Raw genomic sequence first — 20087 nt, forward strand, 5'->3', positions numbered from 1 at the left:
CTTACCCTTTCATTACTTACTCGATCAAAACACCTCACACCACATATTGTCCTCAAACATTTCATTTCCAACACATCCACTCTCCTCCGCACAACCCTATCTATAGCCCACACCATATAACATTGTTGGAACCACTATTCCTTCAAACATGCCCATTTTTGCTCTCCAGGATAACGTTCTCGCCTTCCATACATTCTTCAATGCTCCCAGAACCTTCACCCCCTCCCCCATCCTGTGACTCACATCTGCTTCCATGGTTACATCAATTGCTAAATCCACTCCCAGATATCTAAAACATTTCACTTCCTCCAATTTTTCTCCATTTAAACATACCTCACAATTGACATGTCCCTCAACCCTACTTAACTTAATAACCTTGCTTTTATTCAAATTTACACTCAGCTTTCTTCTTTCACATGCTTTACCAAACTCGGTCACCAGTTTTTGCAGTTTCTCACCCAAATCAACCACCAATGCTGTATCATCAGCGAACAACAACTGACTTTTCCCAAGCCCTCTCAACGACAACAGACTGCATTCTCACCCCTCTCTCCAAAACTCTTGCATTCACCTCCCTAACCACTCCATCCATAAACAAATTAAACAACCATAAAGACATCACACACCCCTGCCGCAAACCGACATTCACTGGCAACCAATCACTTTCCTCTCTTCCTACTCGTAAACATGCCTTACATCCTCGATAAAACATTTTCACTGCTTCTACCAACTTACCTCCCACTCCAAATGCTCTTAACACCTTCTACAGAGCATCTCTATCATATGCCTTCTCGAGATCCATAAATGCTACATACAAATCCATTTGTTTTTCTAAGTATTTCTCACATACACTCTTCAAAGCAAACACTTGATCCACACATCCTCTACCACTTCTGAAACCACACTGCTCTTCCCTAATTTGATGCTCTGTACATGCCTTCACCCTCTCAATCAATACCCTCCCATATAATTTCCCAGGAATACTCAACAAACTTATACCTCTGTAATTTGAACAATCACCTCTATCCCCTTTGCCTCTGTACAATGGCACTATGCATACATTTTGCCAATTCTCAGGCACTTTACCATAGGTCCCTTTCCACATCCAGCCTCCACAAAACTTTCCAAGGTTTACTAGAGATGCTTCACATGCCCTGGTTCATAATATATATATATATATTTTTCTTTCTTTCATACTATTCACCATTTCCCACGTTAGCAAGGTAGCGTTAAGAACAGAGGACTGGACCTTTGAGGGAATATCCTCCCCTGGCCCCCTTCTCTGTTCCTTCTTTTGGAAAATAAAAAAAAAAAACAGAGGGGAGGATTTCCAGCCCCCCCGCTCCATTCCCTTTTAGTCGCCTTCTATGACACGCAAATATATATATATATCTTTTCTTTCTTTCAAACTATTCGCCATTTCCCGCATTAGCGAGGTAGCTTTAAGAACAGAGGACTGGGCCTTTGAGGGAATACCCTCACCTAGCCTAATTCTCTGTTCCTTCTTTTGGAAAATTAAAAAAAAACGAGAGGGGAGGATTTCTAGCCCCCCGCTCCCTCCCCTTTTAGTCGCCTTCTACGACACGCAGGGAATACGTGGGAAGTATTCTTTCTCCCCTATCCCCAGGGATAATATATATATATATATATATATATATATATATATATATATATATATATATATTATCCCTGGGGATAGGGGATATATATATATATATATATATATATATATATATATATATATATATATATTATAGTTTGACTCTGTCTCCCGCATCAGCGAGGTAGCGCAAGGAAACAGACGAAAGAATGGCCCAACTCACCCACATACACATGTATATACATAAAACGCCCACACATGCACATATATATACCTATAAATTTCAACGTATACATACAGAGACATACATATTTACACATGAACATATTCATACATGCTGCCTTCATCCATTCCTGCCGCCACCCCGCCACACATGAAATGACACCCCCCTCCCCCCGCGTGCGTGCTGGAAGTGCTAGGAAAAGACAACAAAGGCCAAATTCGTTCACACTCAGTCTCTAGCTATCAACTGTAATGCACCAAAACCACAGTTCCCTTTCCACATCCAGGCCCCACAGAACTTTCCATGGTTTACCTCAGATGCTTCACATGCCCTGGTTCAATCCATTGACAGCACATCAACCCCAGTATACAACACTGTTCCAATTCACTCTATTCCTTGCACGCCTTTCACCCTCCTGTACATTCAAGCCCCGATCGCTCAAAATCTTTTTCACTCCATCCTTCCACCTCCAATTTGGTTTCCCACTTCTCCTCATTCCCTCCACCTCTAACACACATATCCTCTTTGTCAATCTTTCCTCACTCATTCTCTCCATGAGGCCAAACCATTTCAATACACCCTCTTCTGCTCTCTCAACCACACTCTTTTTATTACCACACAACTCTCTTACTTTTTCATTACTTACTCGATGAAACCACCTTACACCATATATTGTCCTCAAACATCTCATTTCCAACACATCCACCCTCCTCTGCACAACCCTGCCTGTCGCCCAAGCCTCACAACCATGTAACATTGTTGGAACCACTATTCCTTCAGACTTACCTATTTTTGCTCTACAGTATAATGTTCTCGTCTTCCATGCATTCTTCAACACTCCTAGAACCTTTGCCCCCTACCCCATCCTGTGACTCACTTAAGCTTCCATGATTCCATCCACTGCTAAATCCAGTAAAACACTTCACTTCCTCCAGCTTTTCTCCATTCAAGCTTACCTCCCAATTTACTTGTCCCTCAACCCTACTGAACCTAATAACCTTGGTCTTATTCACATTTACTCTCAGATTTCTTCTTTCACAGTTTACCAAACTCAGTCATCAACTTCTGCAGTTTCTCACCTGAATCAACCACCAGAGCTGTATCATCAGCGAACAACAACTGACTCACTTCCCAAGCTCTCTCATCCACAACAGACTGCATACTTGCCCTCTTTCCAAAACACTTGCATTCACCTTCCTAACAACCCCATCCATAAACAAATTAAACAGCCATGGAGACATCACACACCCCTGCCGCTAACCGACATTCACTGGCAACCAATCACTTTCCTCTCTTCCTACTCGTACACATGCCTTACATCCTCAATAAAAAATTTTCAATGCTTCTAGCAACTTACCTCCCAAACCATACACTCTTAATACCATGGAGCATCTCTATCACTTTTATCATATGCCTTCCCCAGATCCATAAATGATACATACAAATCCATCTGCTTTTCTAAGTATTTCTCACATACATTCTTCAAAGCACACACCTGATCCACACATCCTCTACCACTTCTGAAACCACATTGCTCCTCCCCAATCTGGTACTTTGTACATGTCTTGACCCTCTCAATCAATACCCTCCAATATAATTTCCCAAGAACACTCAACAAACTTAGACCTCTGTAATTTGAACCCTCACCTTTATCCCCTTTGCCTTTGTGTAATGGCACTATACAAGCATTCCGCCAATCCTCAGGCACTTCACCGTGAACCATACATACATTGAATATCCTCACCAACCAGTCAACAACACAGTCACCCCCTTTTTTAATAAATTCCACTGCAATACCATTCAAACTCGCAGCTTTGCCGGCTTTCGTCTTCTGCAAAGCCTTCAATATCTCTACTCTGTTTACCATACTATTCTCCCTTTCCTTCTCACTTCACACACCACCTAGACCAAAACACCCTATATCTGCCAATCTATCATCAAACACATTGAAAATACTACCTCCATCTTCTCACTTCACTACTTGTTATTACCTCCCCATTTGCCCCCTCCACCAATGTTCCTATTTGTTCTCTTGTCTTACACACTTTATTTACCTCTTTGCAAAACAGCATGTATGAATATGTACATGTGTATATATGTATATGTCTGTGAGTGTATATATATGTATACGTTGAGATGTATAGGTATGTATATGTGCGTGTGTGGACGTGTATGTATATAAATGTGTATGTGGGTGGGTTGGGCCATTCTTTTGTCTGTTTCCTTGTGTTACCTCGCTAATGTGGGAAACAGCGACAAAGTATAATAAATATAAATATATAAATATATTATAATAATTTGACGCTGTCTCCCATGCTAGCGAGGTAGTGCAAGGAAACAGACGAAAGAATGGCCTAACCTAACAATATACACATGTATATACATAAATGCCCACACACGCACATATACATATATACACACGTACATTTTCATACATGCTGCCTTCATCCATTCCTGCCGTCACCCCACCACACGCGAAATGACACCCCCTCCCCCTGCATGCGTGCAAGGTAGTGCCAGGAAACAACAACAGAGGCTGCATTCGTTCACACTCAGTCTCTAGCTGTCATGTGTAATGCACCAAAACCACAGCTCCCTTTCCACATTCAGGCCCAACAAAACTTCCCATGGTTTACCCCAGACACTTCACTTGCCCTGGTTTAATCCATTGACAGCACGTCGACCCCGGTATACCACATCGTTCCAATTCACTCTATTCCTTGCACGCCTTTCACCCTCCTGTATGTTCAAGCCCCGATCGCTTAAAATCTTTTTCACTCCATCCTTCCACCTCCAATTTGATCTCCCACTTCTTGTTCCCTCCACCTCTGACACATATATCCTTTTTGTCAATCTTTCCTCACTCATTCTCTCCATGTGACCAAACCATTTCAATACACCCTCTTCTGCTGTCTCAACCAAACCTTTTTTATTAACACACATCTCTCTTACCCTTTCATTACTTACTTGATCAAACCACCTCACACCACATATTGTCCTCAAACACCTCATTTCCACCACATCCACCCTCCTCCGCACAACCCTATCTATCGCCCATGCCTCACAACCATATAACATTGTTGGAACCACTATTCCTTAAAACATACCCATTTTTGCTCTCCGAGATAACAGTCTCGCATTCCACACATTCTTCAACGCTCCCACAGCCTTTGCCCCCTGCCCCACCCTGTGACTCACTTCCGCTTCCATTCAAACTTACCTCCCAACTCACTTGTGCCTCAACCCTAATGAACCTAATAACCTTGCTCTTTTTCAAATTTACTCTCAGCTTTCTTCTTTCACACACTTTACCAAACTCAGTCACCAACTTCAGAAGTTTCTCACCCTAATCAACCACCAGCGTTGTAACATCATCGAACAACAAATGACTCACTTCCCAAGCCCTCTCATCCATAACAGACTGCATACTTGCCCCTCTTTCCACATATTGTCCTCAAACACCTCATTTCCACCACATCCACCCTCCTCCGCACAACCCTATCTATCGCCCATGCCTCACAACCATATAACATTGTTGGAACCACTATTCCTTAAAACATACCCATTTTTGCTCTCCGAGATAACAGTCTCGCATTCCACACATTCTTCAACGCTCCCACAGCCTTTGCCCCCTGCCCCACCCTGTGACTCACTTCCGCTTCCATGGTTCCATCCACTGCCAAATCCACTCCCAGATATCTAAAACACTTCACTTTCTCCAGTTTTTCTCCATTCAAACTTACCTCCCAACTCACTTGTGCCTCAACCCTAATGAACCTAATAACCTTGCTCTTTTTCAAATTTACTCTCAGCTTTCTTCTTTCACACACTTTACCAAACTCAGTCACCAACTTCAGAAGTTTCTCACCCTAATCAACCACCAGCGTTGTAACATCATCGAACAACAAATGACTCACTTCCCAAGCCCTCTCATCCATAACAGACTGCATACTTGCCCCTCTTTCCAAAAGTCTTGCATTCACCTCCCTAACAACCCCATCCATAAACAAATTAAACAACCATGGAGACATCATGCACCCCTGCCGCAAACCTACATTCACTGAGGACCAATCACTTTCCTCTCTTCCTACACGTACACATGCCTTACATCCTCGATAAAACTTTTCACTGCTTCTAGCAACTTACGTCCCACACCATATACTCTTAATAACTTTCACATAAGCCTTCTCCAGATCCATAAATGCTGCATACAAATCCATCTGCTTTTCTAAGTATTTCTCACATACATTCTTCAAAGCAAACACCTGATACACACATCCTCTACCACTTCTGAAACCACATTGCTCCTCCCCAATCTGGTGCTCTGTACATGCCTTGACCCTCTCAATCAATACCCTCCCATATAATTTCCCGGGAATACTCAACAAACTTATACCTCTATAATTTGAACACTCACCTTTATCCCCTTTGCCTTTGTAAAATGGTACTATACATGCATTCCACCTATCCTCATGCACTTCACCATGAACCATACATACACTGAATATCCTCACCAACCAGTCAACAAAACAGTCACCCACCTTTTAATAAATTCCACAACAATACCATCCAAACCCGCCGCCTTGCTGGCTTTCATCTTCTGCAAAGCTTTCACTACCTCTTCTCTGTTTACCTAATCATTCTCCCTGACCCTCTCCCTTCGCACACCACCTCGACCAAAACACCCTATATCTGCCACTCTATCATCACACACATTCAATAAACCTTCAAAATACTCACTCCATCTCCCTTTCACTTCACTACTTCATATTATTATCTCCCCATTTACCCCCTTCACCAATGTTCCCATTTGTTCTCTTGCCTTATGCAATTAATTTACCTCCTTCCAAAACATCTTTTTATTATCCCTAAAATTTACTGATGCTCTCTCACCCCAACTCTCATTTGCCCTCTTTTCCACCTCTGGCACCCTTCTCTTGATCTCTTGCCTCTTTCTTTTATACATCTCTCTGTCATTTGCATTATTTCCCTGCAATAATTGTCCATATGCCGCTCTTTTCTCTTTCACTAACAATCTTACTTCTTCATCCCACCACTCATTACCCTTTCTAATTAGCCCACCTCCCACGTTTCACATGCCACAAACATCTTTTGTGCAAGCCATCGCTGCTTCCCTAAATACATTCCATTCCTCCCCAACTCCCCTTACGTCATTTGCTCTTACCTTTTTCCATTCTGCACTCAATCTGTGCTGGTACCTCCTCACACAAGTCTCATTTCCAAGCTCACTTACTCTCTCTACTCTCTTCACCACAACATTCTCTTCTTTTCTGAAAATGTCTATATATCTATACTTTCGCCTACTCGAGATAATGGTCAGACATTCCCCCAGTTGCCTCTCTCAGCACATTAACATCCAAAAGTCTCTTTTGTGCGCCTATCAATTAACACATAAGCCCGTAACGCTCTCTGGCCATCTCTCCTACTTACATACGTATACTTATGTATATCTCTCTTTTTAAACCAGGTATTCCCAATCACTAGTCCTTTTTCATCACACGAATCTGCAAGCTCTTCACCATTTCCATTTACAACACTGAATACCCCATGTACACCAATTACACCCTGAACTGCCACATATATTATGTGTGTGAAAGAAGAAAGCTGAGAGTAAATGTGAATAAGAGGAAGGTTATTAGGTTCAGTAGGATTGAGGGACAAGTAAATTGGGCGGTAAGTTTGAGTTGATAGAGATGCTCTGTGGAAGGTATTAAGAATATATGGTGTGGGAAGCAAGTTGTTAGAAGCAGTAAAAAGTTTTTATCGAGGATGTAAGGCATGTGTACGTGTAGGAAGAGAGGAAAGTGATTGGTTCTCAGTGAATGTAGGTTTGCGGCAGGGGTGTGTGATGTCTCCATGGTTGCTTAATTTGTTTATGGATGGGGTTGTTAGGGAGGTGAATGCAAGGGTTTTGGAAAGAGGGGCAAGTATGAAGTCTGTTGGGGATGAGAGAGCTTGGGAAGTGAGTCAGTTGTTGTTCGCTGATGATACAGTGCTGGTGGCTGATTCATGTGAGAAACTGCAGAAGCTGGTGACTGAGTTTGGGAAAGTGTGTGAAAGAAGAAACTTAAGAGTAAATGTGAATAAGAGCAAGGTAATTAGGTACAGTAGAGTTGAGGGTCAAGTCAACTGGGAGGTAAGTTTGAACGGAGAAAAACTGGAGGAAGTAAAGTGTTTTAGATATCTGGGAGTGGATCTGGCAGCGGATGGAACCAAGGAAGCGGAAGTGGATCATAGGGTGGGGGAGGGGGCGAAAATTCTGGGAGCCTTGAAGAATGTGTGGAAGTCGAGAACATTATCTCGGAAAGCAAAAATGGGTATGTTTGAAGGAATAGTGGTTCCAACAATGTTGTATGCTTGCGAGGCGTGGGATATGGATAGAGTTGTGTGCAGGAGGATTGATGTGCTGGAAATGAGATGTTTGAGGACAATGTGTGGTGTGAGGTGGTTTGATCGAGTAAGTAACGTAAGGGTAAGAGAGATGTGTGGAAATAAAAAGAGCGTGGTTGAGAGAGCAGAAGAGGGTGTTTTGAAATGGTTTGGGCACATGGAGAGAATGAGTGAGGAAAGATTGACCAAGAGGATATATGTGTCGGAGGTGGAGGGAACGAGGAGAAGTGGGAGACCAAATTGGAGGTGGAAAGATGGAGTGAAAAAGATTTTGTGTGATCGGGGCCTGAACATGCAGGAGGGTGAAAGGAGGGCAAGGAATAGAGTAAATTGGATCGATGTGGTATACCGGGGTTGACGTGCTGTCAGTGGATTGAATCAGGGCATGTGAAGCGTCTGGGGTAAACCATGGAAAGCTGTGTAGGTATGTATATTTGCGTGTGTGGACGTATGTATATACATGTGTATGGGGGTGGGTTGGGCCATTTCTTTCGTCTGTTTCCTTGCGCTACCTCGCAAATGCGGGAGACAGCGAAAAAAAAAAAAGTTTGAATGAAGAAAAACTGGAGGAAGTGAAGTGAATTAGATATCTGGGAGTGGAGTTAGCAGCGGAGGGAACCATGGAAGCGGAAGTGAGTCACAGGGTAGGGGAGAGGGTGAGGTTTCTGGAAGCATTGAAGAATGTGTGGAAGGCGAGAACGTTATCTCGGAGAGCAAAATGGGTATATTTGAAGGAATAGTGGTTCCAACAATGTTATATGGTTGTGAGGCATAGGCTATGGATAGGGTTGTGTGGAGGATGGTGGATGTGTTGGGAATGAAATGTTTGAGGACAATACGTGGTGTGAGATGGTTAGATCGAGTAAGTAATGAAAGGATAAGAGAGATGTGTGGAAATAAAAAGAGTGGGGTTGAGAGAGCAGAAGAGAGTGAGTCAAGAAAGGTTGACAAAGAGGATATATGTGTCAGAGGTGGAGGGAACCAGGAGAAGTGGGAGACCAAACTGGAGGTGGAAGGAGGGAGTGAAAAGGGTTTTGAGCAATCGGGGCCTGAACATGCAGGAGGGTGAAAGACATGCAAGGAATAGAGTGAATGGAACGATGTGGTATACTGGGGTCAACGTGCTGTCAATGGATTGAATCAGGGCATGCGAAGCGTCTGTGGTAAACCATGGAAAGTTTTGTAGGGCCTGGATGTGGAAAGGGAGCTGTAGTTTTGGTGCATATAGTATTTTTTCCAGTGCCTTTTACTATCCAAGGACAACCCCCAACATTTGGCTATGTTGGCCTCGTAAAGACATTGCAACATGGCAGAAACAGAGACACTACATCTGCAATCATCACTTAGAATACACCAAAAAATGGATTAAAATTTATGGGTGCCCTTACAGAAAGTGGAAATCAACATTAAATATCCCACTTAAGGAAATAAGAGACAACTGAAGCCTTTAAAATAAAATGGGATGATTGCTTAGGACCACTTCCAGGTGAACCAAGGAATGACAAATATGCAGTGATCATGGTGGCACAGAGCAAGAGTATTGTTGCATGAGCAAGATTTGTCGGGAGTGCCAAGTGATAATGTCAAAATCTTGTCAGAGGTACATAAATGTAGGTACTCTCACCCTCATTCTTTATGTTTATGTATTCATGTGTCTATGTGCTCAACTATGTGAGTGATTGTGGTTGTCTATATCTGTCCTGTGCATTTGTCTGATTGCATTTTGTATCTACGTGTGTGAGTGTTTGAGTGTGTTTTAGAATGTGTATGTATGTGTGTGCTTTTATCCAAACAGCATCAGCATCTAGCCACCTGCATGCTCTAATGGCAAGCAACAATTCACAACCTGGAGTGAGATTTGGCATGGAATGTAATTACTAACAGGTCATCGTGCCTATACTGATACTACAAGAAAGAAATTCCAATCATATGTAGTGGATTATATGACTATACATCTACTGCTAAAATCTTCCTTATCTTCCATAACAAAACAAAAATAGACCTAGCACTCATTAATGCGCAGTCAGTCATCAAGATCGGATCTGTTAGGAAATTTGAACATTGTGATACCAGCTTGTGAACAAGCAGGCAATGATGTGTAAGGGTTTCACTGCTAACACTCACAAGTAAAACACTAACAGTAGCATTTACATTTTATGTAAACCACAAAATGTTAACTTCAAGAAGTTTCAACTTCCTGTATGCTTCAAATTTTGACAAAGATCTTATGATTAGTTTTATAGTATCTAGTACAAAAAGACTAAAAGACAATTGTATAAATCATGCTCATTATATGCTGGTCCTATATAAATCAGAATCTATGCATAGTTGTCTATTATACAGGACCATATGGCTCATATTATGATACTTTTGTGAACCATACCCAAATCCATCCATACATGCTATACTGAAATATACTGTATGTATTTTTTTCTAACCACAAGCCATTCAGAAAACACTGTTGGGAATAATGAAACACAAGTCTTTGAGAGTTTTGTTACATATGAAAGAAAATACTTATTTTCTTGCTCAGAATGACCAAGTGGTCACTTTCAGACTAAAGTCTTTGATATTTGTAGCTAGCATGAATGGAATGAATTAAGGGGCTCACCAACTTTAAGTAAAAGAATTATAATCCAATGTGGAGTACTTTTGTAATCTAATAAATGCAGCATGGAAATTAATGCTATTGAAATTACAGTATATACTAACATTCAATTCCATTGGAATTTTACATTTACAGGATTTTTTTGTGAAATAATCCGTATAAAAAATAATGGTCATATTTAACAAGTTCAAAACTTCAACTCTCAAAGCATGGGTATGCTCATGTCAATTTTACTTTTACACCCTTAAGCTAATCTGCAATTCCCATGCTGGTTCTTTGCCCCATATTTTCTACCCCAAGCTTAGTCTCCCCAATGCTGCCATTCTGAATCAATCTTCATCTACCTTCGTCTGGTGAGATTTTTTCTTGGTGTACCTGGTGTGGCTGATCCTGGTATTCTGGTTTTCCCTCCTGCTGCCCCTACACTTCCTCCAGAAGAACTGCTTCCCCCACCACCTACAGCTCCAGCTGGTGATACTGATGGAGTCTTCTCACTTGCTTTCTTGGAAGCTGTAAAGATATAAAGATAAAAGTCTGCTAATATAAAACACTGCATGAAAAGTTTTCTAGAAACTTTAAATTGTGAAATTTTCTAGAATAGCTCTTTGCTTTCATCAAAATATAATGGAATTTCAATATATGTGAAGAGTAAATCAGGGAATCAGTTTATTTTAAGGGTTAAGCCTTGATATAAGAATATTTTGAATATGAATAGATATACAGTGTATCCTCATCTAATGCTGGTTTACACAAAATGGATTTGTTTAGGTGTACTGAAATAAATGTTTTCACATCAGTTTTGTTTATTTGTGCTAAAATAAATGCCACACATTTCCTGAATATGGAAAATTTGATTATCTGTAGGTTTGTATCTGGGATATCACACTAATTAATGTAGCCTTTGCTGGGTACCTCTTAGCATTACACCTTTCCAGACAAAGCTTCCACTTAGTGATTTCACTCCAAGTAAACCAATTGTGACATGTAAGAGATAGGGATACATTTCTGAATCTCAGGCCCATGTACTCCTGGAACCATTTTATTGCTTGTCCATAACATTCATATGAGGTGAATTCATACATAATTCACCTAATTAAACTTACTGATAAATGTATAAATAAATGTACTTTATGAAAATATCATGAGTAGAAAAGTTGAAAAGAGTATTCACCAACAGAAGCAGACATGCAGACACAAGCAGGCCTAATGGTAAAGAGCAGTGGTGGAATTCTAGTTGGTGTCAAGAGCATAACTCATGCTGTAGTTTATCACCTAAATTTCATAAGATCAAACCTAAAATTTGTTGAAGGGGCTTGTAGATTCATGGTGAATTCTTCACTAATTTGACCATTAAATGGAGTATGAGTGTGGTAAGTCCTCTGGTGGAGATCCTTACATACCATTAATATCGATTCTATCACATCCATAGTGGGGAAAAAATATGGGATATTCTGGGCAAATTCAGAATGTACGATTGAAGGAGGAAAAAGGTACAGTATGCACAATAACAAGCACAGGGAAGTGGGTTAGGAGAACTTACATGAACATGTAACAGAGCATACGAGAACTAGGGAATGATGAGCTATTCATGCTTGACCTTGCTTTTACACACTGCAGCACAAAATAGTACATATGAACTTTTGATGCTCCTGCTAGAAAGAGTGATCATGTAGTGTTTGTTTTTTAATATGTGTTGGTAGAGGATGCAAGAGGGGATCAGAGTGGGGACAGCCATGGCAACTATCTGGAAGTGATCAAGTTCTCTCAAAGTGCTGACAGGGAGAGGGAGATCTATAATAAAAAGTATGAATCAGTGCTACAGAAGATTCTGTGAAAACCAAATAGAAGGGGTCAGAACATGGGTAACTCTGATGACCAGGAGGAGGATCAAAGTGGAGAGAGGTATGGCTCAACAAGATATGTCACAAAGCGAGAGAGCTCAGGGATGTATTGTGGAAAAGATATATATAACACTGCCACCAGCCAGCAGATATATGAGAGATACAGGACAGCAAGGAATGAATATTAAAAAGCAAGGAAAGAGGAGCTGAGAGATTTTAAAATAAGCAAATGACAATCTACAACTTTGACATGAGTTAATCAAGAACAAACTCTCAGTAAAAGAGCACTAACCAGGGTAAGGGACTTGGGAAGGATTCTTGAAGGTTATGAGAAAATATGTTAAGAGCTGAATGATGTGTTCAAAAGTGTTCTCACTGTGGAGAACACCAATGCACTAGCACTACCAATATGGGAGGGGGAAGTCTTGAGACATAATCAACAGAAATGAAAATCAGGCTATTAAAACAACTTTACCCATATAAAGCCCAGGGATATGATGAAGTCTCCCCATATGTACTGAAAGTGTAAGGCATGTGCTATACCATTAGATATGTTGTTCAGTGCATCATTAGTGAAAGGTATAGTTCCAAAGATGTGGAAGACGGCAAATGTTTTCTTGATATCTAAAGAAGGGGATTAGGAAATGGCACTGAACTACAGGCCAATCTCACTAACGATGTAGTTTGTAAAACAGTGAAAAAGATAACTGAAGCAAAGGAAAGGTTACTTGCAAAGAGAAACTTGCTAACGAGGAAACAACATGGTCTTAGGGAAAGAAGTTCATACTTAAGCAAGTTTATAAACTTCTATGACAGGGTGAGCTCCATATTGATCAAAGAGAGGGATGGGTACACAGTATTTTCTTGGAATACCAGAAAGCTTTTGACACTGTTCCTCTTTGAGGTTGATTAAAATGTAACGAGAACAGGCAGGAATAATGGGTGGGCTCCATCACTATATAGAAGACTATCCTAATGGAAGGAAAAAAAGAACACAGGTAAGAGGTACATTCTTGATGTGGGCTGGGGTTACAAGTAGCATGCCACAAGGCTTAGTCTTGGGCCTACTGCTATTCTTGATGTAAACAAATGACTTGCCTGATGGTGTGGAATCACTAAACATGTTTGCAGATAATACCAAGAACATAAGGGAAATAAAGAAGAGTGATGATTGCATCAGCTTACAAAGAGACCTGGACAGACTCTATAGATGGTCATATAAATGGCTAATGAGATTCTAGCCAAGCAAATGCAAGGTGATGAGGATGGGATACAGTGAAAGAAGGCCTTGGTGTGATCATTAACTAGGGGGATATAAACCTCAAGAATGTGTATGTGAATAAGATCTACATCAGAATTAAGCCTAATATATTGCTGAAGAAACACAATAAGAGAGTTGTGAAAAGCAAACTGTCTGTCTACTGAGGAGAAATTATTGAAAAGGCAACATGTTTTCAAGGAAAGCAGGTTGTATGATGAACCTTTTAGATTTCATGATAAGGTAAGCTAAGTCTCTGAAAAAAAAGGAAGGGTGAGTTGTTTGTATCTGGACTACCAGAAAGCATTCAACACTGTACTGCATGGGAGGTTATTTAAGAAGCTGGATCACTGGGCAGAAATAATGGGAAGACTCCTCTGAAGGATCAAAGTTTATTTTGGAGGAGGGGAGCAAAAGGTCACATGTCAGAGAAGCCTTCTCCATATGGATGGAGGTCATTAGAGGTGTGCTAACAGGTTCTGTTCCAGAACTGGTTCTCTTTTTAATGTAAGTAAATGACTTGCGAGAATCTAAGGTGTGGATTTCTACCTGTGAAAATGAAAAGCACAGAGGATTGAAGCAACTTACAAAGTAACCTAAACAGACTTCAGCAACTTTAAAGAGAACCTAAACAGACTCCAAAGTTGATATGATACAAGCTTGATGAAATTCCACCCTAGCAAAAGTACAATAATGAGGATGGAATATGAGGTGGCTTCAATATGATTAACATTTAGAAGGAAATAGATTCAGGATTCCCTGTCTGAGAAGGACTAAGAGAAGGGGCCAACATCCCTACCCTGTTGCCAGAGGCCCAAAATTTGAAAATAGTATGAGACAAAATGTCTGCTGGCAAATACTAGAAAAGCTTTCAAGTACATACATCATGCAATATCTAACAAGGTGTTCATGTCCTACATAAGGTCAAAATTAGAAAATGCTTTTCAAGTTTGGTCACTGATCCTAAAGGGGCACAAAAGCTAAAACAAGGTCCAGAGGAGGGCAACAGAAATGGTACTGTAATTGAGTGAGCCAAGTTACAAGGAAAGGCTAGAATCCTTAAAGTTGCCAAATCTTGGAGGAGAAAAGAGTAAGAGGTTACCTGATCACAGCTTTTAAGTTTCTAAAGAAGAATGATGATGTGGATAAAGAACAGTTCTTTGAGATTTGCAGAAGACAACCAAAGGATATAACAAAAAAAGTGAGCAAGAAACTTGTTAAGAAAGATGTGAAGTACTTTAATGTTATAACAGTTGTGGATAAAAGATTGAAAATAACTAAAAAATAAAATTAATGTGGACATCACACACAAATTCAAGAAGTTTTACAATAGTAAAAAAGGTTCAAGAGTTGGGGCCCCTTATATGTAGTACTCCCATACAGTACTAGATAACTACATACACATAAATAAACATCCAGACCCACACATATACCTTCCTTCTTAATACTGCACAATTGATGTCCAATTAATAATGCACTACTGATGTACATTTATCCAAGGAACATAATTTTTTTTCTCTCATCAATATACATATGCCAATTTATTTTCTGCATTCAATAGTAAAGATCAATATTGCATATTGTTATATGCTTTATGTTTGAAGCTGTAAAGCAACTTGGAGTGAATCACAAAACTACCACATTTGCTAAGGTTATTACATATGTCCATAACTTCCGCTTATCTTTTAAATCAAATGAAATTTAATTAGCACCGTATAATACTCACAAATATACACAAAGTCACCACACTTCTTGACCTTTGTCCCCTGCCAGTGATGTCAGCACTGAACAAGGTCATGAGGAAGGTCATGAGGCAGTGTACAAATGCATTAGGGCATTTCTATCCTAGTGGCAAAATCTTTTATTCAGGTATTACTATCTTTAATAAAATTATTACAACAATTCCTTCCCCAGAAGGAAGCAGAACCATGTTGGCAATAAAATTCCCATAACCTTTTTTTCGTTTTTTCTTTTTCATGTAATCCTTTAAAATATATAATATTTGCTTTGCTTCAGACTTTATCATCTCTTTCATACAAAGCATTCACCCACTGTTACTTTATGTCTCATTAGCTTGTCCAAATTGGCTCATAAATCAGTTTTACACATCCCTGGATGAGAATCTTTAAGGATTGAAAATTATACAAAAGCAATCTAAATATGCAATATCATAAAATCTGTTTCAGCAATAGATCAAACCTTGTTGCCATGCTCTAGGGTTGTTCGGACAAGCACTGAGGCTTGGCATGAGGTGCTGCCTCCAACCATCATCCCAGGGAGCAATGTTCTCATGACACAATGGACAGTGGTTAGCGATGGGCTCAGGCTTGCAAGCTGTTGAGCAGGAACTAATTTAAGACAATGGTAATAGTTATGTTAGACTTACATGACAGATAATGATAATGATTAGTAATGAGGAAGAGAGGTCAAGAGGAGTCATTAGAACATAAGGTGGTAAGCAGTTAGATTTATATGGTAAACAGTAAATCTGATTGTGGATGAGCATTTACATGACATGGAAAACAGTAAAAAAGTATTAAAAAAAGAATGTATCAATAAAATATTAGATGCATCAGATTTACTGAAGGGCAAGTCAAAACAATGAATGATAGGAAGCTAGATTCACAGAGAAGTGTAACTTGCAATAAGTTAAAACTACTGATGATTATACATTTTTTCTTTTCATTCTTTCATAACTGTTTGCTGTTTTCCATATTAATGGAACAGCTAAAGAAAATGCCTCATTCACTTGTATTCATTCTCTAGATGTCATGTGTAATGCCCTGAAACCACAGCCCCCTATCCACAACCAGGCACCACACACCATTCCACAATTTCTCAAGGCAGCTTTATATACCCTAGTTCAGTCCACTGACATCATGTTGTCCAATGTAGACTGTTCTAATTCACTGTATCCAATGCATGCCTTTCATCTTCCTGTGTTTTCAGGCCCTGGTCATTCAAAATTTTTTTCACTCCATTCTCTCCTTCTCCAAGCTGGTCTTCCTCTTCTTGTCCCCTCCACTTTAGACACAAATATCCTATTTGTCCAGGCTGGTCTCCCTCTTCTTGACCCCTCCACTTCAGACACAAATATCCTATCTGTCAACCTCTCCTCACTTATTCTCCCCATATATCCAAACCACATCAGAACACTCTCTTCAGCGCATTCAACCATACTCTTCTCATCACACCTCTCTCTTTCCCTTTCGTTGCTTATTCAATCAGCCCTCCTCACACCACAAATTGTCCTCAAACATTTCCAACACTTCCACCGTCTTTTGCACATTCTCATCTGTAGCCAATGTCTTGCATCTATGCAACATTGGTGGTACTACTATACTTTCAAACATAACTATTTTTGCCCTTCCTGTTAACAACCTCCCTTTTCACACATTTCTAAAAGTTCTCAGAACTTTTACTTACTCACCCTATGGCCTATTTCCATGGTTGAATTTTCTGCCATGTCCATTCCCATGTACCTAAAACACTGCATTTCCTCCATAATTTCTCCATTCAAAGTCAATCCAAGTAACCTGTCCATTTTAATTACCTTGCCTGTGTTCACATCTACTCTCAACTTCCTCCTTTCATGCACTCTCCCAAACTAAGACACCAACTTTTGCAGTTTTTTACTTAAATCTACCACCAGTGTTGTGTTATCAGGAAACAACAACTGACTAACTTCCCAGACCCCCCCTTTATCCCCTACAGACTGCACAATCATCCCTCTTTCCAAGACCCTTGTATTTACCAATCTCAACATCCAATCCACAAACAAGTTAAACAGCCATGGTGATATCACACATCCCTTCAACTGGAACCACTCACCCTCCTCTCTACCTACTCACACACACACAACTAACACATGAAAAAACTCATTGCTTCATAAAGCTTTCCTCTCAACACCATATATTCATAACACCCTCCACAGAGCACCTCTATCTACTGTATCATATACTTTCTCCAGATCCATAAATACCACACAAATCCTTCTATTTCTCTTAAGTATTTCTCACACATTTTCTAAACACCTGCTTCATACATCATTTACCACTCCTGAAACCACCATGTTCCTACCCAGTCTGATGCCCTCTACATGGCTTCACACTCTCATTCACTACTTTCCCATCCAACTTACCTGGTAACCTCAAAACACATATATTCATAATTTGAGCAGTCATCTTGCCTTTATACAATGGCACTATATATGCATTATGCCAATCTCCAAGCATCTGCCCATGATCCATACATACAATGAAAATTCTAACCAACCAATTAACAACACAGTCACCTCCTTTCATAAGAAATTTAACTGCTTTCATAAGAAATTCAACTGCAGTACCATCCACTCCAACCACCTTGCCACATTTCATCTTATGCAAAGCCTTCACCACCTCACCTCCTTTCAACAAACCACTTTCCATGACTTACTTCACTTATCTCCCCAAATGAAACACCACTGCATATGCCACCCTAACATCAAACAAATTCATCAATCCTTTAAATTACTCACTCCAGCTCCTCTTCATCTCATCACTGCATTTTAACACTTTCCCATTTGTCCCCATCTCTTGTTTTTCTCACACTGTTAACCTCCTTCCAAAACATTCTCTTATTCTCCCTATAGTTTGCTCATAATTGCTCTCCCAACTCTCATTTGCCCCTTTTTCAACCCCTGCACCTTTCTCCTGACCTCATGCCACTTTCTCATGTACTTTTTCCAATGACTGGCACTTCCCTGTAAATACTGCCCATACCCCCTCTCTTTTCTCTTTCATTGGCAAATTTATGTCATCAGCCCACGACTCACTAGCCTTTCGCACTTGCCCACCTCCCACATGGCTCACACTTCTGCAAATGCCAGCACCGCTTCCCTAAATACCTCCCAGTCCTCATCCATTCCCCAACTTCATTTACCCCCACCTTTTGCCATTCTCCATTCATATTCTCCTTGCATTTCTTCACACAAGTCCCTTTACAAAGCTCACTTACTACGCGCTTCTCACTCATATAATTTCCTCTTCCGTAAACCCATACAAATCTTTGACCTTACTATAACCACTTGGACATATCACCAGCTGCCTCTCTCGGAACATTCACATCCAAGAGTCTCTCTTTTGTGCCTATCAATAAGTATGTAAGAAATAATGCCCTCCTACCATCTTTTCTACTCACCTACGTATACTTATGTATGTCCCTCTTTTTAAACCAGATATTCCCAATCACCAGTCTTTATCAGCATACAACTCCACAAGCTGTTCATAGTTCCCATTCACACCAATGAAATACCCATGCCCCCAAAGTCATACCCTCAACTGCCACATTACTCACCCTCATATATAAATCACCCATCACTAATACTTGATCAAACTGCTGACATACTCAATTCAGTTGTTCTCAAAACATTTGTCTCTCTTCATTCTTCTTACAGCCAGGTGCTTAAGCACAATTATTACTGATCTCTTGTAATACACTTTCACTTTTACCAGCATCAGTCTTAGGATAACTTCCTTACACTCTTGTATATTCCCACAACTGCTTCAGTCGTAATGCTACTCTTTCCTTAGCTCTTGCCCTCATACCAACCCCTGACTTTACTCCTAAGATATTCCAAAACCATTCTTCCCTCTTACCCTTGAGCTCTGTTCCATTCAGAACCAGAATATCCACATTCCTTTCCTCAAATATGCTACCTATCTCTCCTTTATTTTCATCTTGGTTCATCCACACAAAATCAGACACCCCATCCCAAGCCTTTGAGAAGGACAAGCACTCCTCAATGGTTCCTTCTTTTGTTCCTGCTCCCATCCCTCTTGGTTGCCTTCTACAACATGCAGGGGATACAGGGGAAAATTTCTTTCTCCCTTAACCCAGAGATATATAACATATATATCTAATGGTGGTTTGCTCATAATCTAACATACTCAATGAACTCAAATCATATTTACATGGGTGAACTTGGGGCATACAGGCTTAAATCTTTTATTGATATTAATTTTGAAAATCTTGGCCCCCAGTCTTGCTCCAACTACCTTTTAACATTTTAACATAGTAATTACTGTTCAAATTCCCCATGGTACTGTACATTAAAGTATATGTAAAGACCACAATCTTGCAACAACCAACTGCTTGGCCCATCAATT

The 20087-nt window shown here is 40.2% G+C and overlaps 1 protein-coding gene across 2 annotated transcripts in view; it reads right to left on the bottom strand.

Annotated features, from left to right (window-relative positions):
- Nucleotides 1-5305: 5305 nt before the first annotated feature.
- The window catches only part of LOC139749506 (centrosomal protein of 104 kDa), a 467215-nt gene continuing 452433 nt past the window's right edge, over nucleotides 5306-20087 (bottom strand). For both annotated transcript variants that reach the window (XM_071663445.1, XM_071663446.1), the window contains 2 exons: nucleotides 16141-16275; nucleotides 5306-11352 (listed from right to left, as the gene is read on the bottom strand). In XM_071663445.1, coding sequence (XP_071519546.1) covers nucleotides 11183-11352; nucleotides 16141-16275 — 305 coding nt within the window. In that variant the 3' untranslated portion in view covers nucleotides 5306-11182. The remainder of the gene's footprint in view (nucleotides 11353-16140; nucleotides 16276-20087) is intronic.

The sequence above is a fragment of the Panulirus ornatus genome, chromosome 7 (assembly GCF_036320965.1).
Source record: "Panulirus ornatus isolate Po-2019 chromosome 7, ASM3632096v1, whole genome shotgun sequence".
Classification (NCBI taxonomy): domain Eukaryota; kingdom Metazoa; phylum Arthropoda; class Malacostraca; order Decapoda; family Palinuridae; genus Panulirus; species Panulirus ornatus.